Source organism: Wolffia australiana, chromosome 2 (assembly GCF_029677425.1).
Source record: "Wolffia australiana isolate 7733 chromosome 2, ASM2967742v1".
NCBI classification, from domain to species: domain Eukaryota; kingdom Viridiplantae; phylum Streptophyta; class Magnoliopsida; order Alismatales; family Araceae; genus Wolffia; species Wolffia australiana.
The window spans coordinates 12,524,602-12,548,413 of record NC_135836.1 but is presented as its reverse complement, the minus strand read 5'-3'; the positions used below and the strand labels follow the sequence as shown (position 1 = coordinate 12,548,413).

The following is a 23,812-nucleotide window of genomic DNA, read 5'->3' as shown; positions in this document are numbered from 1 at the left end:
TGGTAGAAATTTGTCAAAGAATTTTCGGAAAGTTGAGGAACTTATCATGCGAAGATGGTGATCTGACGCATGGATTGATGAGGACAGAGAAAATCAATGGTTCATAATGACCCAACTTCAGACAACAATATCCAATAAACTAGGAGGACTTTAACTGAAATTTTGAGAGCAACTTTTCTCCCTTCTCTACCCATTCATACTTCTATATATAGAACCCCCATTTCCATGTAAAAATCATCTTAGAAATTCTCCTACATTGGAAGGCCTAGATAAAGAAACTTTTTCCATGATCCATCAAGATTTATGGGCGTAAATATATTTATTATCTTATAACCATCCTTTCTCGTTCCCTAAATTCCAATTTGAAGAGAAATTAATTCCCCGATCATTAAAACCTATGGAGGTGACTTTTTCTCATCAGTATATAATCATATTTTTAGGTATCCATGTCTTATATAAAACAATTGATTAACTCAATTACCGCAGACAAATGAACCCCTTAAAATTTGATTTCATCAGTAAACAGTAGACCCCATTGAAAATACTGCTATTTTCTTCCTAGATATTTTCATGTCTCTTCAGGTTTAGTCCAGAGTAAATCATCCAGTTCCTTTAAAGAGGGACTTAATAGTGACATGGAGGAGTGACAAAGATCTTCAAATCTCTCAAATTAAATATAATAAGCAAATGTCTTACAATCCCCACACCCTATATAGAGAGAGATAGAACAAAACTATCTTAACATAGTACCATTTTTTTAATCAAAAAATTCTTAGTATAGTAAATATATGCAGTTTCACTTGTTGGACCAAACTTATGAAACGTCGTATCCCCATGAAGTTCAGAAAAGTATGTAAACTCATTTGAATTTGTCAAATCAGGCCAAACCCCTTTGGGATTGATGTCTCTTGTTCAGGTGTCAGGGTTTCTTGTTGATCTTCAAGACCAATTGACCCCCTCATAGGATCATCCGTAGAAGAGAGACATAAGATATGACTCTGTCATTTCTCCTTTATCTTAAAGTACATTAGTCCTGAGAGCATCCACAAATATGGTTAGTGCTATGAAAGAAATTTCAAAAATTAACTTATGTTGCTAGCTCCATAAAATAAAGGAATACCAAAACTAATTACAAGTAATAGAAAATTTTTACCAATTAAAATACTTGGGTATTTACATAAGCTTTATTATTTATAATTTATACAGAATTGTCTTGAATTGGGCTACCTTGTAAAACCCTTTAGAATGCCCCAATCGAACTTTAAATTCAAGATTATGATACATGGCATCAAACAGTCTAAGGAAGATACCTTTTTCCATGGTGTACTCCATGATTGTAACCAGTATGATAAAAAATTGAAATAGTCGCTACTTTAAAAGGATCTCCACTCAATAACCAAATACACAAAAAGGATAAGAAAAGGCAAACTCCAAACTTCTCCCACCTTGCATAATCCACTCTCTGGAGTCTCTGATATTGTATCAGATTTTGGATAGATCTGACTCATCCTCTAACTATTCATCATCAAATCATGATCGCCAGAACCAAAATTTAAAAATTGACAATTATAAGAGATCACATTAAATCCATGAAATATAAACAACCCCGATCTCATATGCGGCCCAATTTAGGAACTTTTAGACTTTCACCAAATGATCAAGTGATGATAAAAATGTTTTCCAATTAAAGCAGGCATTTAAAATTTACTTGAAGGCAAACTCAATATAAGTATATTTTAAAAGGCACTAGGTTTATTATTGATTCATAATTTTCTATATGCAAGTGTGTGGAGATGCAACTTGTATGATATATGATAATATCTAAAAAATTGAAAATATATATGGTCATATATATTAATAAATCAAGGATCTATATAACTCAACCTAGAGATTGAGATGTCAGCTCATGAGGTTCCAAATGATACATTGCACTCTAGAAAATACCAACGAGCATATCAACTCTCTGATGAGACTTTTGTTGATATTAGTTTTCATGTATGTATACTCCTTGATTAGTGCAAGGTTTTAGAAAATATTAGCTGTTCATAACCATCACTCCCTAATTAATCATTATAGTTGGACCAATTAGGTTTTAGAATAAATCAGAGATCATCATAAAACACTTTCTCCTATAGTTTTGTGACATAGGCAAGTGATATAACTATATCTTCTTCCTTGAGTCAAACTTATATTATATATCATGGGTGGATGATACCATCTTGGTCACACAATCACTTTCATAAACTTCTTCCTATATTTGAGCTTAGATTGTTTAAGATCTTATGATTAGATACACATAGGTCATAGTCAAAACACAAACGCACACCCACAAGGTATCTTCTATGTCGTGATTCTAAGGAATACTTAAACAACTGTGACATGAATTAACCTAATTGATGTTATTTATTGCGTCATTCAAGAATTTGAACATATCAATTTAGTGAACTCTATTCCCAATAGCACCCACTATATGTATGTAGTATTCCCAAAATAGGGATTACGGGATTTTCTATACTCATCACATGAATGAGACTAGATATTTTTGTTGCATCTAGATATTTCTATGTCCATCTTGAGTATCTTTTGAATAAAATATTAAGATGTGTTCAAAGACTAGTAATCACTATACTACTTTCTAGTTGTGTGTATTCATGAACTTTATTTATAAGCATCACACTTAAATCATAATGAATAATTTGTACTGATGAATATTACCTGGGACACTGTACATGTTTCTCAATGGAAGTTCCATACACTAGGATTTAAGGAGGCTCTTAAGGAGTGGGGAAGAGATGAGTTTTACCATTCTTGAGATGTATAATTAGTGCATGATCAAGCTTGTTCTACTCAAAGAGACAAGTTTGATCACTTTTTTATAATCTTACCAGTACTTATGTTTGTCTATACATTATTGTAGTGACTTTTATTTTGTTTGAATCTTAACATACTATGTTCTTTCGACAAAAAAAAATCACCAAATTTGGCCTTGATTTGCTTGATCAAATTGGAGCTAATTGCTTCTGTGATTTGTTCTCTTTTCCCTTTTTAACTCTTTTATGGATAAATATTTTTATGTGATTTGTCCACATATCAAATAACTATTTTACCAGTCATCCATGCGGTGCAATATGTGCAAACTCTATAAAAACAGTCGAATTTTGAGTTGAGGCTTTCATATCTAGTTTTAAATTATTGTGTCTCCATGTTTTCTTGACAATATCTATCTCAAGAAAATAAGCATCTCGAAGGTGACATGGAAGATGCTAACTTTACCACAAGATGATATGTTAAAAATGTGATGTGGTGATGAACTTATGTAATTTTAATGAAGATATGGTGGATATGTTGATGCTTTTGTAGCTGATATGACAATGTCAATGCACGATTACATGGATAAGGTTGTGACATATCACCAAAATGATAGGTGTAAAACGCAGACCTAGTGTGCATGCTATTGAACAGATTGATGTTCATGTCATTAAATGAGTTGATAGTCAACTCTGGAAAATCAAAAACCGCTGCATTGATGGGTTGTTGGTTGCTGTGCATGTGTCTATATTCATTGAGTACAAGAAAAGCGGGACCGACTTCCAATGGTCATGGAGCTTGAGAGCAGGGGCTAATCTAGTAGTGAGTGGGGAAATTAGAGCTAGCTGCCAGCGTATATAAAGCTAAGAACCATTGCATTACTCCAAAGATGTACACATACGGCGATACTCATAAAAAACACAAGACAATAGGTTAGATTATTAAAAAGGAGAGATTACATACCCTTATTTAGTTTTAAGTCAGACACAACATTGAGATATCCCATTTGAAATAAAGGAGACCTAGATATTTATGGACATAATTATAGATATGTCTAGTGGACCAAGTAGGTTCTCCCTTCTCACAATATTGAAAGGTTTGGGTTGCTGGCGAAGGATGATGACTACTCCGTTGGTATAATCTTGAGTAGTGAAGTATAGAAATATGTTATACACAAATCTTATATTTAGGTGTAACTTTCATTGGTTCCAATTTCCTATATTCAAAGGTCTGATAGTTTGGTACCGTAAGCTTTTCATAGGAGATTTAGCGATCAAATGCCACAAATAGGAGTTTCAATTTCATTTCTTCATTCAATTTGAAACACAAATATGAAAAGTGGATGCATATAAAGACAAAAGGCGAAAGCAGTATCCTTGGACAAGGCTGTGAGAAAAAAAATAGTATTAAACTATTTACTGAATTCCCCCCCTGTAGTTCAACAATTCAGGAGCCCAATGTTTCAATGAAAGAGAAATGACGGATGCTGGAAGAGAAGGTGGGAGACTATGATGATGGCCTGAGAATGATACAACGGAGAGAAAGATGGAGATTAACACTTACGACGAGTGCTGTGACAATGACAGTAAAGAGTTTGAGAGAGAAAGAAAGGGACAAATAAAGGATTAGTTTTGTCTTTTGGTAGAAAATCTGGTCTATACTGAGTTCTACACTCATCACGAATGCCATGATGTCGATCAGGACATGATGGTTGATGCATTGTAGCAATTGTCAACAAAGATGTGACATGATGAAAGTCTCTATTGATGTGACGTGAAGGATGGTGGCATCCTCTGGACATGTGAAATGACAATAAAATATTAGTTGATTTATTGATGAATTTGTTCACTATAATGTAAATTATCATCAAAATATGGATAATTCAAAAAATTAAACATGCTCATTCTGTTTCGAAAGAGAGAGAAAGTTATAGAGAGAGAACAAGAGAGAGAGAGACATATACATTAGTGGTGGTGGATTTCGCCCATGGAGGCCGGAGGAAGGGATGGAAGACAAAAGAGACAGTTGGGAAGAGAGGGGGAATGGTGGCATGAGAGAGAGAGAGAGCAGTAGAGACAGGACAGGCGAGAGTGTGGGAGGGAAAGTCGGGAGAGAGAGCAAGAGAGAGAGAAAGATGACAGCTGTGGATGACACCTACTGCTCCCACTAACATGACGATAACATCTTCGTGATGTACCAGAATTCTTTATGCCATTGGGATGGATGACATGGTGAAAGACGAAGACGCTGTTGATGATGACACTGTCATGTTGATTTTATCGCCATCATGTCATCATCACGTCTGTACATGCTGAACCCTAATCTGGACTAAAAGGGACTGGACAAAACAGGTCCGGTCCTTCAAGAATTCGTGAAATTCCTGTCTGGTTATAGAAATTCCCTACCCTACATCTGTTCATATCTCTTTTTCTCTGTCTCCTCTCTCTCTATCTCTGTCTACCTCTCTCCTTTTATCTCTCCCTTCCTCTCTTGCTTTATCTCTATATCTCTCATTTTATCCTTGTCTATCTCTCCCGGTTTCTATCCCAATCTATTACTCTTCATCTTTCTCCTACTCACTACCTCTCTTTCATCCTCTCTTCCATCCACTCTCTCTTTCTTGTTGGAGATATGGGCTGAAAGAATTATGTGAAAAATACATTAAAATAGGCCCAAGTAGAATCAGAGGATTATCGGGCCCCATTAAGCCACTATCGGGCTCCATCAGGCCCATTAATTACGGCTAACGGCTAGTCGAACTAGCCGTTAACTAGCCGTTAGAGGGCTAGTATAAATAGGTTATATGTACCATTGTAATGTACACTTTTTGAATTATTGAATAAAGGTTATTGTGCTTTTCTTCTTGATCTATTCCACTCTACAATCATCAGTGTAATCGACATTTCTCTCTTACCTCCTCTCTTTTTCTGTCTCGTACTCTCTCCCTTCCATTCCTCTTCCACTGTTTCTCACACTCTTTCTTCTTGATTTCTAATGGAGGTGATTCCAAGAAAATGCAGCACAAGTTGACAAACTTGTGACTTATTTTCCCATCTAATATAATTAAAATATCTTGGTCTCTGTTAAACCCTTGACCATGGAGTTCCCTGCCAGAAAAATGGAAGCAGGTTTCTAAGCATTAAGAACCGGAGATAAGACCAACTATTCCGCCATTATATTATCAGTCATACCTTGGGGACGATGCCATTTAGTCTACATAATGTAGGAGAAGTTCACTGGAGGCGTTCTTCAGCCTGCAACTCTGCCCCAGATGGACGTCTCCAAACACATACCTGCAACGTTGACCATCCTCAGCCACCAGAAAGCTACACAATGAAGAAAAAGACAAGAGAAAGGAAACGCTGACCTGTACTCGCAGTGCTCGGGCCAGGAGCAGCGCGCTTTCCCATAGTCCCAGTAGCAGTCCACGTCTCTAAGTGGACCCCTTCTAGCTGCTTATTGAGGAACATATTAGATCCAAAGATGATGAAAAGGCCTTTGGACAGATGACAGACACTGGTTTGGAACGGACAAAATGGGCTTCCATTCAGTCATCCATTACAGGGCTTGTTATTCCTTTCCATTCCGTTCCGTTCCTGTTCAAGGGGCTGAACAGAAAGAATGACTGGAAGAGAAAAGATTAGATTGACTGCATTGAGTTTGATGACGGAACACGGAAGAATGGAGAGGGAGCATTATGGGAGCCAGTAAGGGGTTTCATTCTGTTTCCATTCCGAGGTCAGGATGGATGATTGATGATGGATTCAACTCTGTCGCATTTTGTTTTTTTTCCGTCCATGAGCTTTAATGAAAATACGCAGAATTAAACCTTTGGTGACAAACTTCGACTTGGCGTTTGGGTGGATGTCGTGCCACATCTGCAGCCACAGCTCGCGCATCAGGACTGGCGATCTGACAATGTTCCTGTGGTTTGCTGCACATTAAAAGTCAGCACTTCAGGGGGATTTACTAAATCATACCTCATAACAAATTAATTACCTTTGTCGAGCTCCCAAACAGCTGTTCTCTTCCCTGGGATGCTGTCAGCGTCTTCGTAGTATGTCAAGTACTTCACATGTGGGGTCCTGGTCATGTTTGGTACTATGTCTTTCCCCTTCTGATGGTCCACATTCAGGCTGATCTGGACATCGGATCCGTCGTGTTCTGACTGCCAACCATTTAATGAAATTAGTTTTTATTGTGAATAACATATATTAACATTGATTCTTTTAGTACATTGAACGTTAAACTTGGTTGAAGTTTAGTGGTTGAGTTGATAGAGGACCTGAGGTGCTCTAGTAATGTTCACTTTGGACCCGAGCCAGGTTTTGCACCAAGAGAGAGAAGTGTAAGGTACCTGTAATGTGAAGCATTCTATATCCTAAACAAGAAAATAAAAGAGAGAGAGAGACTGAAAGGTTTCCTGTCAAGGTTGAGCGTACCGTTTCATCTCCACTTGTTGCTCCAGGATTTCCTCTGACTCTTTTCCCTGATCTGACACAAATATAAATGTTACATTGCTGATAATTTAATTTTAAACATTAATATTTAATCTATTCTTGGGTTTCATCATTTTCTAAATATTAACATTCTAAAAAAGTGACTCAGGAAGATACAAAGAAAATTCATTTAGTTAATTTAATAGAGATCGATAGTTAATTTATAAGTCCAGGAGACTGAAAATTGAGTTTCAGATGAGACACCATTGTGGCACCGATAGAAAGCACATGCCTCGAAAATAGAGTCTCTTCTTGTTCATAGATGATGTCTGTTACAATCCAGTTGTCAGGATAAGGTTTTCCGCTCGGAGCAAAGTAATATCCGACCTGTTCAAATCAATATTAACTATTAGAAGTCAGAAACTGTTGGCAAGAAGACTTCTTATAGATTTATAGATTTGTATAATTGTGTATAAGACCCTGCATGATTTGTCACTGTTCTACCCTATTCCTAACCAAGTCCAGATCACCCTAACGGTAGAGGATCCAATAATTGTGCATAAATTAAATATTTCACCTGATGAAATAAACAGTGCATTTTTGCTCTTATTCTTCCTGCTCCTCTCTCCCTCTTGCTCTCGAAGCTTCTCCCCTATGGAAACCTAGAGACCCTGGAGCTGTTTGAGTTAATGGAGGTTCTGTACTGTCTGGAGTCCTCTCTCCCTCACTAAACATTCCTAACCAAGCCCTATCAACTAAAAGTATTTCAGCTTAAGACTTGTAATAAATTGAAGGAAAAGATGAGATAGTGGACTGCAGAGAGAATTTCTGAGAATGTGGAGAAGAGACAGAAAAATTGGGGCAAAAATGAACTGATCTTTATTACTTAACAGATGCCCCTTTTATACAAATTTTCACGGAGAGAGAGAGAGAGGTTAATGCTTTTGTCCAACGGTCAAAAACTGACCGTTGGAAAAAGCTGCAGAAGAGATTCCTTTTTCAAAAAGGACTTCCAACAGCTATATTTATAGCTGTTGGAGGCTGGGCCTGATATAAATCAGGCCCAGCATATATTAGGTCCTTAATGGACCTAATATATTCCCTAAATGGGCCCCTCACTATTGGGCCCTTAATGGGTCCTTAGTGGGCCGTTAATGGGCCCTTATTGGGCCTTTATTTAAATCCATTTTAGGTTAGTTTTTCCATTAGATCCCTAGGATTAGTCTATTACACGTACATGGCCTCAGGCCCATAAGTTAGTAAAATTAGCCCTAACTGGGCCGTGATGATCTAACAAGACTTAATGTTATGGTTTTTGTCCATGTATTTACGCTTGCATTTTCTTCCAAGGAAATATCCAAAGAGCTCCATGATTTCCATTGATCTTATTATTTCATGGGTCTTTTCTTTCTTAAATAAAGAAGCTCTTAGACTTCCAAAGCAGCATTCTGATTCTGGAAGATCACAGCATGGCTTGTACTAGGGCAGGAGGAAAGGGATTTTGAGCCACATAGAAACGTGAAAACCAATCATTCTTATATTTAGGGCTAATGGCCTTCATAAAGTACATAACGGGTTCAGATATTAAGATCCAAATCCAATAGGATTATAACGGTCATAAAAGTAAATGTCACAACTCAGAGATAACCAATCCCAAATTTACAAGCCAAACAGCATGGAATCCATCTCTTTGGGCCTTTTTTGCTGATATAATGCCAGTTTAGCTCCTTTTAGACTAAAGAGGAAAGCGGAAAAAGTCAAAGATACACTGTGATAAATTTGGAATCTATCTAATGGAACATTACTAATGACATCAATAACAAAGAGGAGAAAACATCGAGTCTTTCAATCAAGGATGGGGGTATATACATACTTACTAATGGAAGCAGAACGCTAGCAAAAGGTGTTACGCACTATTTTAAGTTCGTTAGTAAAAGTGAGTTAATGCGCCAGAGCGAGAAGCAGAAGCATAATGGTTTTGTCAAAGAGGTGAGACTTTAAGAGTGAGGAGGGGTTTCAAACAAAGAAAGGTATGACTTAAGGAAAGGAGCAGAAGACGAGCAAAAGGCAATTAGCGAGTACCTTTTCTTTATAACCCTCCCTTTTGAGCTGAGCTTTGAGCATGGAGGTGTGACTTTAGGACAAGTCACACCTTTTATCTCTTCTATGAGTTCCTAGCTGAGATATGAGACGAGAAGATTACGTTTACAAAGTTCTTCAAGGTGCGACTTTAGGAGGGAAGTAAATTCATATGTATCTTTAGATTCAGGCATGAATTTATGAGCAGATGTGATGGAGCAAAGAATGTTACAAAGTCATTGAAGATGAAGAAGAAATAAAGAAAGAGGAGCGAAAATAAAAGAGCTTGTGATCGGAAAGAATCAATTCTTTGCCTTCATTCTGCTATGCTATGTAAATATTACTGACTTAGCTCGACGGCACAAATTTTGGAGGGGGGTTGCCCCTACATAGAAGAACCGCTGTTCCCGGATATGGTATAACCTTTAAGCTCCCCTCTGACATTCATTCATGTCTTTCTTCCCCGTCTACCACTACAACTGAAATAAAGGGACAAATCATGACCTGTAAAGGACAAGGGCCAGTGGCGGGCATTCAGGAAAGTTGAGCGACTTAGGTGTCTTAAAAAATGCTTGGTTGAAGGGAACTTCAACGACCATGGCTTACAACCAGCCATGCGAGTCTTTGGTCATTGACATTTTCTTTGTATCAGAGCCAGGTTGTCATCTTCATCCTCCAGTCAAGATGGTTTTAGCAGGAGCAAGCAACTTTAGGAGAAGTTATGTAAAAAATGGAAAAAGAGGATTCTTGCAATGTGCTATGCCATTGGGGAAGTTGCATCTGTCCCATCACAAGCACCTTAATAAGCTGTGTGGAACTAGACAAAGATGCATCCTCTAGAGATGATACCCCTTTCAATCTGATGTTCTCTCTATTGACTCCTCCTAACAGGGCATAGAAGACCAGATCTACGAGTTATACCATGGTGTAAGCCTGATCTAAGCAACGAATACAAAGCACTTGCTTACCGCCATTCCCTTCAAGATTCAGATGGCACTTTGATATGATCCTTGATGTGGGCTCATGCAGATTTGAAGTGTAAATGTTTGTGGGGTAGAAGAGTGAAATGGGAATGATTAAAGGAGAGGTCAAACAGAGGAGGGAGAGATTAACTGGGGACGAGCCACCTGGATACACGGTGAGGTAGAATGGTAGAAACAACCACAAGGGATGGGGATCACAGATAGTGCGGGAACTTAAACATCCAGAGAGACAACTCTAGCTTCATTCTTCTTGGCTTCCCTCCAAGAGAGAGGGCGTCCCTATGTAAAGGAAATACATAAGTTGTACTGACAGGTTAACATGAGCTAAATGCCCTTAGTGGGCTAACATGACTAAACTAACCCTAGATATGATGACAATCTAATCACAGTTCAGATTGAGATCCAGCATCATTGGTTAGGACCGCATCTCATCAATGATGATCACCGCTTATTTGAAACAGTTGGCTGGGCTTCTTCCAGCATCTCCTATATCTCTTTGTAATGGCCCATAGCATAGGCCCATTTTGGATTCTCTCTCCTCTCTATATATAATGTAATGAACCCTAAAACAGTTTATGGGGGTTGAGCCTCCCTCTGATTTCATTGGAGCCACAGCCTCCCTCTCAATTCTTGAGAAATGATGACATGGTTTTGGTTATCAAAAAGCCAAAATATGTACTGACTGGTCCATTTTGGGCAGCACAAAGTTTTAGCTCCCTAGATCATTTGTCTCGGCCAACAAATCATAGTAGACCTATCTCTGATACATAAAGAGTTTCTTCAGAAGTCATTCTAATCAAAAGAATATGGTCCCTTCACTATGTTTTGTACGTCAAAAGGGCACAGACTAGCTATGGAGCTTGGATACGGTTTCCCGAATCAGAGATCCATGAATCAAAGACAGTATCTCCCCATGGTCTTTCACATCTGAAACCGTCCAGCCTTCTCAGTATCCAAGCGTCCATTCAATTTTTATTGGAAACGCCCATCTCAGGGACATTCAAGTTTATCACTAGGATATCCACACATTCAATTTATCGCTAGGACATTCAGGTTTACCCAGGTAAAATGCATACCTCAGTCCTTGAGCCAATGCCATAAATACAGAAAATGCTCTTCAAAGGGGGCCTATCCCAAGGAGTAAGAGGATTGAGAACGGGGTCCCCCTGATAATACCTGGAAATATTATAAAATGCATGAAAATAAATGAACCAATTGCCAGAGGCTCCTTAAAACTTAACGATAGATAATGTCCCAGATGGACAGTACACAATCATATACTCAAAATTGAATCTTGCACTTAAAAATAAACATGAAGTTTGGAGGAATTAACTTTCCATTTTTTCAGTTGGGATAAAATATATGCAGAAAATAGATACTGGAAGAGACAAGATGACAACTTGATGAAACATGTTTGGCATTATTCATGCAGAAGTAAATTTAATGGGACAGGATGATAAAAATTTGAATTTTACTTCCACTAGTTACATTTTTCAGAAGGATTCCCAGTGATTCCCTTTTCTTTGGGCAACTGTCCTTATGTAAGATGTTGAAAGCCTCAGATGGCAATTGAGTTTCAAATTTTTCTCTTCTATCTGTCTTACTCCCCTCTGTTCTACTCTCTCCCCTTGTTCATCTCTTTCATTTCCTGCATATTAACTTCTAAAATTTTGTAGTAAGGTGATGGAGACCATCTAACACCGAACACTGGTCTCAGCTAGCTCGTCGAACGTGGGCTGAAGGAGAGACTCAGCCTTTAAGTATTTGGATTAGTCAACGGGCCGCCGAAGGTTGCCATTATCTTTGTCGTGTTTTTATTGCTTCTTTCTAGCTTTGAAGGCCGTGTATGTGGGCCTACGTGTTCATATGTATGGGCCTTGTTTCTGTCTCGGGAACCCCTAGGACCCCTTTAGTGGGCTGCTTTCGACTTCCCTTAGAGGGAGGCCCATATGACACCCCTATGTAAGGGGGGGCACCCCTCCTTGACTTAGAGAATAAAATAAGAAAAAAAGAGTTTATTTTCTTTTTTGCGTTTTTTTTTACTTTTTGAGATATTTACAAAAATGCCACTGTGATTTTAAAAATCTTGGAAACCCTAACCTGCCTTGCCGTCGCCGCCGCCACCATCGCGTGCCTTGCCACCACTTTGGTCGCCACCACCGCCATGTGTCGCAAGCCTGATCACACCACTGCACCACCGCTGCCACTAGTGTTAGCGTGCAACCGCCCGACACGGCTGTTCCATAGTGCCGCCGCCTCGTCCCTGAATGCGACACGCCGCCGCTACTGCCCGCTTCGTATACTCCTTCCTGCACCTGCACCGCTGCACACCAACTACTGCTGCTACACGTCACCGCCTCTCCTCACGCCGCCGCTGCTGGCCACTTTGGCTACTCCTTCCTGCCCGTGCACCGTCGCACGACGCCGTGCCATACAGGTTGCAGTGCTGCACGCCCCCGCACGCTACTGTGCCAGTGCCGTCCGTGCCGCTTCTCCCTCTGCCATCCGTGCCACCATGCTCACCGCCAAGGGAATCCCTCCCTTGCCGACCGAGCTGTGTCTCTCTCCAGCGCTGAAGCCGAGTTTTCTCTTTGGTTAAATGTGCCTGTGAAACTCTGTGGATTCACAATCTTCTCCATGAAATGACCTTGCCTCTCGACCAACCTGCTACGCAGCTCTATGACAATCAGTCTGCTATCAAGCTTGCTCATGGACCAGTTCAACATGAACGAACCAAACACATGGACCTGCACCGCCACTTTATCAAGCAACAATTGGAGAAACAATTCTTCAAGTTCACTATATCCCTTCCAAGCACCAACTAGCTGATCTTCTCATCAAGGGCTGACCAAGTTTGCATGACAACCTTGTGTCCAAGCTGGGCCTGGCTTATATCTGCTCTCCAGCTTGCGGGGAGGTGTTATGATGTAGCACATGACGCTCACGTGCTACACACCTTTAGCCTAAACTAGCCGTTAAAATGGCCGTTGTACTCGATATGTATATATTGGCATTTTAAGTAAAGGAAAATTTATCGTTCTTGTTCTCATCTTCTTCTTTGCCTCTATGTGCCCTAAGGAGGTCTCTCTCCATCGTGGTATCTCCGTGTGCAACTCTGATAGTATCTTAGGGGTATTTATGTCATTTTCTTCCCATGTATGTTTCCCTTTTAATAGGGCCACTCTCCTTTTAGGAGACTAGCGAAGAAGAATGAATTGTGTGTCTAGTTTACTATTTCTACCTTTTTCTATCTCCATCTCTCTTGTTGGCTTCTCTCTCTCTCCCTATCTCTACTCATTTGGTTGGAATATCAAGATTGATTGCAATTATCAATTACATTGGTTCTCATCTACTGATTTTTTTTTTGAAGAAATGATTCTCATCTACTGATACATTTCAAGAATGCATTGGTTATATGGCTGCGAGGAAAAAGGCCCGAAAAAGAGAGCATGGGACTGAGACTAAAAAGGGCCTTCCATCTAACGAGGAAGGTATGATTTGATCGATGTGTTGTTAAAAAAAGGATTTCATCAATGACAGACCCTCCCGTCTCTTCCCCATCCTCTCATATCTTTTCCCTCAGTCAAACCAAGGCAACTCTTCCCCATCCCAAGGGCACAGCGACAAGTGGCACACTCCGTCCAGGGATTCTCTCTCTCTCTCTTCAGTCTCTACTCTCCTGCCCTTTTCCCCACTCTCAAATTGAAAGTTGATGATCTCTATTTTGAAAGTGCAAGTGAGAATTTTGTGAAGAACTCTACATCTCTCTATCGAGGATCATATCAAATAAATAAATGTAAGATGCGAAATGCAAATAACAAAAGAAAAATGATCCGTACAATTCCTAATTTACAAAGACAATTTTAATCTAAACTCGAATGAAAAGAGAAGCAACTAACTGATACTAATTTACTTACTTTTTGAGCAGGTGTAACAGCCGCTTGATATCTGGATCATAATCTTTGATGGCTTTGAATAAACTGCCATCTGAAACTTCTCTCACAGAGAAAGCCATTTGAGCAGGAGGACCGCATGCTATACCTGAAAGAACTTCTTGAGATATTTCTGTGAGTGAAGGAAAAGCTACATCACCTCGACTGGAAGGAACTTCAATATTTATAATATCGACTGGCCAATCAGAGTGCTTCGACTGCAACTCTTTTTCATCACAGTATTCTGTATGTTGATGACCATCCTTTCCCTCAAAAAAATTCTTCCAATATGAGTTATCAGCTCTGCAGTACTTAGAAAATGGAAAAAGCCACAAGGAAGAACCAAATGAGTTGTACATCAGCCTTGCTGTTCCCTGGTTTCCATGAAAAAAAATAACAGGAATGTCACAACAAGTAAAAGATAAATATCCTAATATTTTGAAGGGAAACAATGGAAATTAGGTAATTCTCTCGTGCGAAATATGATAGAGATTAGCATAGTTAAAGAAAATTCCTGTCAATATATGGATAGGTGTTTTCAATATATATATATATATGGATAGGTACGGTGAATGTAGGCATACCCTTAAAAACAAGTAAAACCCATGGGGACATTAGAACTTGATAAAAACATTGTCACAAATTATACCATTAGTGTCATTAAAGACTTCCTTGTTGATGGCAGAGGTAATATTATATTTGAGGGAGAACTTGGTTTTCTGATACGATCCCCATAAGAATGTATGAAATAAGAGAGAATCGAGGACGGAAAGATAGTGGGCCAGCTGGCACTGAGCTAGCAAAATAACTGGCGCTGAGCTGGAAAAATAACTGCCGGGTTCTTGATTGTTAACTTAGGAAGACAATAAAGAGGAATATAAATAAAGGAGATGGGAAGGGGAAAGGGGACGGAGGATTCGGGGTCTCGTGGAGCGAGTAACTAAGAGGAGCAAACGAGCTGCATTCGGCCAGATCTTCATCTGGGGCTCGGTTGCGGGAAACACGGAGACAAAGTCGACGAATATTTGGAGCAGGAGCTTGGCGTGACAATCAATTGTAAGTCCATATTATCGTTCGAATTCTTACCTTTGATACTGCAACGTCTCATTTTCTTTGTTCAAGAGCTGTTTCCTTGTAATCTCAAATTGAACATTTAGTCATAAGAGAAGTTTTTATATTCTTCTCCCTCGTAACATATAGTTGAAGTCCTGAACTCAGAAGTCTGCAGCCTGACCAAGGATTAGATTCATCTCTTGCAAACTCCTCATTAGCTCATTCACATATTATAAAATTGAAATATATCCTTGATTCAAGGTTATATTCCTGGAAATCAGATCATGTAGAATGATTTCACTAAACAGCATCACATATTGACAACCATTTATTAATAGAGAAAACTGTCCCTTAGCAGTGGAGTCATGGAAAGCAATAACCTAGTGAAGATAATTTTTTCTCATCGGCATATTGATCATACTAAGCATCAGGTTGATCAGGAGTGGCATTGTAAGATGATCAAGCTGTTCCTAAAGCCACTGAACTTGTGGTTCCTGCAAAAATAAATCTTTTTTTCTACAGAGTTTATAAGAGGAAACCTGAGAATGTTGATGTTACCATTTGTCATTACTTATATTATGATGCTTTGAATTCGAACATATATGCATGATCTCCGAGTTGAACTATTGAAAGGTGTTGTGAATATCAGGGTGGCTTGAATAACCCTCACGTCATTAACCATGGGTTGAAATCAGATTTGAAAACTCCAACCACAACACTTAACATAATGGTGCATGACTTTGGTATAATATGTAAAAGCTTATGGGCATTTATATCAATGTTTCTTCAATAAAAAGTGCCATTATCTGAAAGCACCACCGGTCATGAACTTAACGGGACTATGGGTTCACTAGTTATTCTTGTGTCAACAATAGAGCTTATAATCTGTGTGCTCCAACTTGTAGGGAAAATCAACGAATTTCTAATGACTCTTCATGGCCCGTTGCATACTTTTGCTCTTTTCTGTATTTTATCAATATGAACCTTAAGGCAACCACCTACATATGGAACCCATTCATCCTATCTATGCATTATAACATGTATATATGTAAAAACTAAATACACTATGTTGCCTCTGACAATGTGATAAGATCCTATACCTTATGGGTATTTTTGATATTTAAGCTCATTAGGCACATGCTAGTTATTTTATGTTTTAGGTTAGATTGCTTCCTTTCTCTATAATTTTTTTTTGAACTATAACAAGGGATGACCACCCAATGAATCGGTGAACCTCCCATCGAGGCCTTACAGCCCCTTTACCCTCCTTTCACTCATCTCCAACCTCTCCCTTCACCTTCCATCATGCGCATGGACCATGCTGTCTTAAGAGCTTCCACTTCATGTATAGCTCCATCTGTAGAAGCATTTCTTCCTCTGAACAACACCTTGTTTCTATGCAACCAGATGGCCCATAACACCGCTAGTGCTCGGCCACCTTCCTTTTTTCCTCTTCCTTTGCAATTATGTGCCGAGTTCCAAAAAGCCAGTTCTGATGTCACCTTCATCCTTGAGAGTATCTGGCTGGCCCACACCGTGCGAGCAAAGGGGCATTCAAAGAAAAGGTGGTTGCAATATTCTTCCCCATTCAAGCATAACATGCATTGCAACGAAGTATCTGGGTAGAGCCTTTTGCGAAAGACTCTGGTCATTAATCTTTTCCTTGCTAGCAGCCACCCAAAAAACCTCACATTGAATGTAACTTTTTGGCGTCATATGAACCTGCATGTGCTGACTAATCCCATATCCTCCTCTTGCCCCTCCCCGATCATCCTATAAGCCTTCTGGACCGAGAAGGGGCCATCTGTCCATGCCCAACTTTCTTGTTCCCCTTCTTCTGGTCGTAATTGGAGTAGGGATTGCTGCATATCTATGAACTCAGACACACGCTGGTCTGATAAGGCCCCTTGTATGATCTGGTTCCACTCTCCCTCCCAGCAGTCACGCACGTGGGCATTTTGATCCTTGGCGAGTGCATACAGTCCGGGGAATATGATACTGGTACGAGTATCAATGAAATCAAATGCAATACAATCCCGATCTCAATTGAAAATGGTATAGTCCAACAATGCAATTAACAGAAATGTAGTCAAATCTTGGAGTTGATCTAGACTGCTCCCTCCTCGTGAGCTTCTTCTCGATCGTGGCGGTCCTCCCTTCCTCGTGACTCCTTTCCAAGATGTCGGCAGAGCACGCAATCGCCGCTCCGCCCCTCCCCTCCGAGAAAGAGGTTTCAAGATCAAGAAAAGATATCCTCCTTTACCTGGGAGACTCCTCCTTTATTTATAGGTCCATGCGGAATGTTCCCGCCCCATTCACTTGGTCTGGTCAAATGTCTGTTGACCAGATATGGACTTCCTTCTTCGGTAAGTTTTGGAGTAGCGTCTATCAGAATATCTCACTAAAGTTGCCCCGTGTCGCCCATGCATCTCTCCAGTATTGGAATGTCGTCCCATCGCCTAAGTGTTTTTGCGCCCAGGGGGTTTCGAATGCCAGACCTAGTGGTCAATGGGCAAGGTCCATTACCACTAGGCTACAAGTGCTTATTTTCTATAAATACATGTAGCCCTCTGTTTAGAAGGGCAGACAAGAATTAAGGTAAGATCGGCCTCTTGGCTCACTCTTGATCCTCTGTCTCAGTCGCATCCCCTCTACTATCCAACGATCGCCTACCCCCAGTGATCCTCTCACCAGATCTTCAGCCAGCCTCCCCCCCCAATCCGGTCCCTACCCCTCACGATCCCTGTCCCCATGATCATCAACCCCTAAGTGTGTCTTCCTGTGCTTGTCCCGGGTCAATTCCTGCCTCTTCCATTTGATCCCTCTGATCATTTATGTTCTATTCTCCGACACTAGAAATATCTACTCCATTCCGTTATCCCCCCTTCACTGATACGATCCAACATCAAGGTTGTTATCATAATGTTCTATGATGTCGATGCAACTCCCTGAAAGAAGATTTCGTCTCATGGAAGGACAACTAAAGGTCTCTATAGTTATAAAGCATCGAGTAAAAATCTCAAACAGATAACCTTAGGCATAGATACATAGGACTTTTTTAAACGTAGAGGTGCCAAGTCAATTAAGAAGAGAAGGAATACAAAAACTGTAGAGTGCTTCTGACTTAGAAGAAGAATTCATCAAAAATCTTGCTCCTTTTTTGTAGCACTCTTTTAGAAGGATTGCCGAAGAGAAAAGAGCTATAAATTTTATTTCCCTAACTCTAGAGTTTTTTTTTTTTTAAATAACACTAGAGCTATTATAAAGATACCAAATCAAAGCCTCTCCAGCCTAACATCACTTTCTATCAACACGATCCTCACCCTTCATGATTCAATCTTCATCCCTACAATTTTTTTTTCAAATTCCATAGACATTGATAAGGCCCATATTGAAGTCATGGGGATCTCTTGTTGAGATGTCATTAATAAGAACATGATGTTCTTAGTGGTAGACAATATGAAGGGAGGGGGATATCAGCAGTAATACTGTCATAAAAAATAGAGAGGGGGAAAGGACCTGGAGGAATGGACATTGCACGGAAAGAAGGCGAGGGGTTTGAACTAACCTCACTTGAAGAGAGAACAAGTGGTGGAATGAACTTCAGCTATGGGAACCTCTTAAATGATTCTTTAATGCTCTCCAACAATGTGGGATACATCTATCTGAAAGGGAGAACAAATGTGAAAAGGAAAGTTAAAAAATGCCCTAAGTGGTAGGAAAAATGAAATTATCCCTAGGTACGACGAAGGATCATATTAGACTCCGATGAGGACAAGGTTCATATCAGACTTCATCAAGGCTTTACGAGTGGATTGATATCCTTGATGTAGAGTTTACAAGGTCACCTGGCTCTCATTGAAAACTAGTCTGAAGATTCCAATATGTGCATAATGTTAGACAGGCATCATCCTCCTCTCCAAGTACCATTCTAAGAATTGTAAATGATGCCCTAGGTAAGACCCTTTTCCTTGTCATTGGCTAAGTTGTTACCACGGGGTCCAGATCCAAGGTTCTTAGGCCTGTTTTTTCCTTACCCTTCTCCTTCCCCTACTCACTCGTGTATATGATAGTTTGGTGCCAATCTTGGTCGCAATCTTAAACGCCCTATCACTTGGTAATCGTGGAGGCAATATTTGCTCCCAAAATACTTGTCCATCATGGTGCAAGCATAGAAGATCAAGTATATCCATAAATCTTCGTTTGTGGATGTTGACAACTTTTGTACATGATACGAGTCTCTCTCGGACATTTTTAGAAAAGAGAAGAAAGAAGAGGAAAACGAGAGCGGCCATGTCGGACGACTCTCAAGAAGACCCTTAGCGGGTAAGTAGCCTATAAATAAGAAGGTGGGGTAGTCTAGATGAGGAATTCAGTTGGCGCTTCAGCTCGAGTTGGAGATCATCTGGCTCGGTGGGCGACAAGAGCGATTCGCCTCGTCGTATCCTGTTCCTTCCTGCTCCATTTTCCCATGCATATTCCCTATTCGAGTGAATTGTTTGTGTAGAGATTGCTATCTTTCTTGCCGGACTCCACTGTCTTCAACGTTGGATCCCGGGTCATCAATTTGTTCTATCAGAGATCGGGCCGCAATTCTATCTTCTCGATCGGGCCGCAATTCTACCTTCTCGATCAGAGTAGTAACAACTGGTATCAGAGCAGGTTCGATTCTTTAAGAATTTGCATACCGTGATACTATTGTGTTGTCAAGATTTCATAACAGAATCATGGAAGGCAGGGTTAGCAATACTGAATTCCAAAAGCGCAATAACATGGTTCTGGAGCGGATCGTGGAGCAGATGGCAGATATTCGAATGCGGATGGCAGACATGAAAGCGATAGCCTCTCCAAATGCAGTGAACCAGCCAGAAACCAGAGCACCATGTGATCCTCCCGAAGATCGACATCCACCTCCCAGGTTAGCCATGGATTCCATCTTTAAAAGAGGAGATTTACCTATATTTCAGGAAGAGAATCCCGAGGGCTGGATTAAGAGGGCCGAGCGGTTTTTTCGCCAATATCCTATGCCAGATGCTGAGAAAATGCATTTAATTTCTCTGCATTTGGATGAAGCAGCTCAAGCTTGGTTTGAATATGCTGAAGTAGAATTTGGAATGCAAACATGGGATGAATTCAAGGAGCATTTTTCTAGCCGGTACAGCATCTGTGTTCGTGGCCTTTATAAATCTCTGTTTGAAATTCAACTAACTGGTTTTGTCACAGAGTACAGAGCGGCATTTGAACACATGATAGCACAACTATCCCATCTCCAGAGGGATGTCAAGGAGAATGCCTACCTGAGAGGACTGAAACCAGAAATTTGCAGGGAGGTTCTCAAGGCAAGACCATACAGAATCAAGGAAATAATGGATTTATCTCTGCAGGCAGAAATCGATCTCAGAATTCTATATTCAGCTTGGCAAAATAATCCCTGTTACCCCAACGTCCAAGCTCCAGACATCAAAGGAAAACGACCCATGCATGATCACAACTATCAACAAACTTATCATCAGACACCTCGCGTACTGATGTAGCAGGCACCAACCTGCAATTTCTCAACAGCAACCAGCAGGTCGCACTGGGAGACACCACACTTGAGACTAACAGAGAAGGAATTCCAACAGCGCAAAGATAAAGGTTTGTGTTTCTACTGCAATGAACGCTTTGCTCCCGGACACTGCTGTAAGAGGAATTTAAACCTGGTTATGGTATTAGAAGGAGACCAGGAATGTCAACAGGTGGAATAAGGAGATTATATGCAAACTGATGAAACCCCAATTAACATGGGATCTCTTTTTACAACTCAAATTGCATTTCATTTTTCAGAGTCTGCTTCCCCTTATGGGTTGGTAAAATTGTGGGGAAGCATTAAAGAGGTCAGAGAGAGAATATTAATCGATGGGGGGGCCACTCATAACTTCATCAACTCGGAATTAGTTACAACATTATATTTGAAGGTATTTCAAGGACCACCCTTTGATATACTTCTGGCAAATGGCGTGCTCCAGCAATCTTCAGGCATTTGTTTAAATGTTCCTACCCAAATGCAAGGGCTCCAGGTGACACAGGAGCTTATATCGATCCCACTTCCACATATGGAAATTATCCTTGGAGTGATGTCAAGAGAGGAAGGAAGAAGATAATGACATAACTCAATAGAGTACATGGCTGGGTATACATATACCCTAGGAGAGAGAGAATGATAAGAGGGCTAATGGGCTTATAGAATAGGGCCCATTAGCCCATAAGGCTGACTATCTCACTAACACCCCATAGCGAAGTATGGATGTCATCCATGCCGAGCTTGGACACTGCACGTTGCAGGAGAGGTCGAGATAGTCCTTTGGTAAGGACATCAGCAGCTTGATCAGCGGATGGAACAAATTCCAAGTCAAAGATGCCCTCGTCCACGCGCTCCTTGAAGAAGTAGCGGTGGAGTTCCATATGCTTGATCCGTCCCTGTTGGCCAGGGTTCTTTGCCAAGGCGATTGCCGACTTGTTGTCGCAGTAGAAGTGGATCGGGCCGGAATACTCCACACGAAGGTCATGGAGAATTCCGTATATCCACTGGCCTTCAGAGGCCCCATCGGCAAGTGCCCGGTATTCGGCTTCAGCACTGGAGCGGGACACTTTGTCCTGCTTGCTGCTCTTCCAACTGACAAGACTGCCGAAGACAAAAGTGCAGTACCCCGTGGTGGAACGACAGTCCACAACTGAGCCGGCAAAGTCCGCATCCGTGTACACCTTCACGGTCCGCTCCATACTCCGAGGAAAGAACAAGCCCTTCCCGGGGCAGCCCTTTAGGTATGCAAGTACCCGATTGGCCGCCTGACGATGGATCTCCCGTGGAGAGTGCATGAACTGACTGAGGAGGTTGACGGCGAAACTGATGTCGGGGCGGGTGTGGGTCAAGTACAGGAGTTTCCCCACCACCTGCTGGTACTGATGCGTTCACCGGTGCTGAGTCCTCCCACTTACCCAACTTGACGTTAGGGTCGATGGGAGTAGTAACCGGTGCACACTCAGTCATTCCGGTCAAGGCCAGTAGGTCAACGGCATACTTCTGCTGTGACACAAAGATCCCCCGGGGGGAGTAGGCCACCTCAAGGCCGAGGAAGTAGCGAAGAGGCCCGAGGGCCTTGATTTCGAACTCCTTGGCCAACGCAGAGCTGAGGCGGCCGGCCTCTGCAGAATCGGAACCCGTGATGAGGATGTCGTCGACGTACATGGCCAAGATGGAGACACCCGCGGAACTGTGACGGAAGAATAGGGAGGCATCCCCATTGCTCTGAGTGTAGCCCTCGGTCTTCATGACCGAAGAGAACCGACCAAACCACATCCGCGGTGACTGTTTCAGTCCATAGAGAGACTTCCGCAGCCGGCAAACGGTGCCCGGGGGGCCAAGGGTATACCCGGGAGGTGGCTGCATGTACACCTCCGCCGTCAAGTCACCGTGGAGAAAAGCATTCTTCACATCGAACTGTCGTATCGGCCAGTCGGAATGGGCCGCAAGCGCCAAGAGGAGACGGACTGTTTCCATCTTCGCCACAGGAGAGAAGGTCTCGAAGTAGTCCACGCCATACGACTGAGTAAACCCCCGAGCCACAAGTCGAGACTTGAGGCGCTCGAGAGTACCATCAGCATGATGCTTCTTGGCATGAATCCACTTGCAATCCACCGCCCTCTCGCCAGGAGGAAGTGGGCGACTTCCCAAGTGTGGTTCTTGAGCAGGACTGCATCTCCTCATCCATCGCTTTCCAATGAGGAGAAGCAAGAGCATCGGATAGGCGGCGAGGGGAGGATGCGACTCGATGTGAGAAAGAAAGGACCGGTAGGAAGGGCTTAGCCGATCAAGAGAGAGATAGTGAGATAAGGGGTAGAGAGGTGTGCGAGCGCACTGACGAACCCCTTTCCGAAGGGCGATAGGCCATCCCAACTGAGCATCATCATCAGTAGACGAGGGTGACGCATCGTCCGACGGAGGAGCGGAAGCAAAAGAGGGAGAAGAAGATAGCTCCCCGGGGGTAGGGGGAGGCTCCCCGGGGGAAGATGGTGCACTAGGAGAAGGATACGGTGCACCAAGAGTAGGAGGTAGCTCCCCGGGGTGAGAGGTGGACTGCCCGGGGTTAGGAGGTGCACTAGGGGGAGGATACGGTGCACCGGGAGGTGAGACGGTAGGAGGCAAGGGAGAGAAGGTGGCTGGGGACGGCGACGGTGGAGGAATGGGTCCCACAAACGGAAAGGGTTCCAAGGAAGGAGTCGAAGACGCCTCAACCAGCGGAAGGCGTGGCGAGGTAGAATCACCGAAGTAAGACTCATGCTCGGCAAAGGTGACGTTTGCCGAGATGAAAAATCTCCGAGACGGAGGGTGGTAGCAACGGTAACCTTTCTGGAGAGAAGCGTGCCGACGAAGACGCACCGAGAGCTCGAGCATCGAAGCCGTGCGAGTGGGAGCCGTATCATGGGACGTCGCGTGCACCCGAAGATGCGAGGGAGGAGTCCAGTCCGCAGTGAGAGA

At 41.7% G+C, this 23,812-nt stretch overlaps 1 protein-coding gene across 3 annotated transcripts in view; it reads right to left on the bottom strand.

Annotated features, from left to right (window-relative positions):
- Window positions 1-5,465: 5,465 nt before the first annotated feature.
- PSAT1 (phospholipid sterol acyl transferase 1) overlaps window positions 5,466-23,812 on the bottom strand; it is a 39,225-nt gene continuing 20,878 nt past the window's right edge. Inside the window, exons 6-16 of one of the 3 annotated variants that reach the window (XM_078592160.1) lie at window positions 14,402-14,615; window positions 14,227-14,296; window positions 11,386-11,485; window positions 7,540-7,634; window positions 7,251-7,302; window positions 7,094-7,165; window positions 6,808-6,976; window positions 6,638-6,742; window positions 6,176-6,260; window positions 6,000-6,101; window positions 5,466-5,915 (exon numbers count right to left, since the gene is read on the bottom strand). In XM_078592160.1, coding sequence (XP_078448286.1) covers window positions 6,017-6,101; window positions 6,176-6,260; window positions 6,638-6,742; window positions 6,808-6,976; window positions 7,094-7,165; window positions 7,251-7,302; window positions 7,540-7,634; window positions 11,386-11,485; window positions 14,227-14,296; window positions 14,402-14,615 — 1,047 coding nt within the window. In that variant the 3' untranslated portion in view covers window positions 5,466-5,915; window positions 6,000-6,016. Of the gene's footprint in view, window positions 5,916-5,999; window positions 6,102-6,175; window positions 6,261-6,637; window positions 6,743-6,807; window positions 6,977-7,093; window positions 7,166-7,250; window positions 7,303-7,539; window positions 7,635-11,385; window positions 11,486-14,226; window positions 14,616-23,812 lie in introns of those variants that run through there. The other 2 variants (XM_078592159.1, XR_013585017.1) reach the window with 2 other exon arrangements.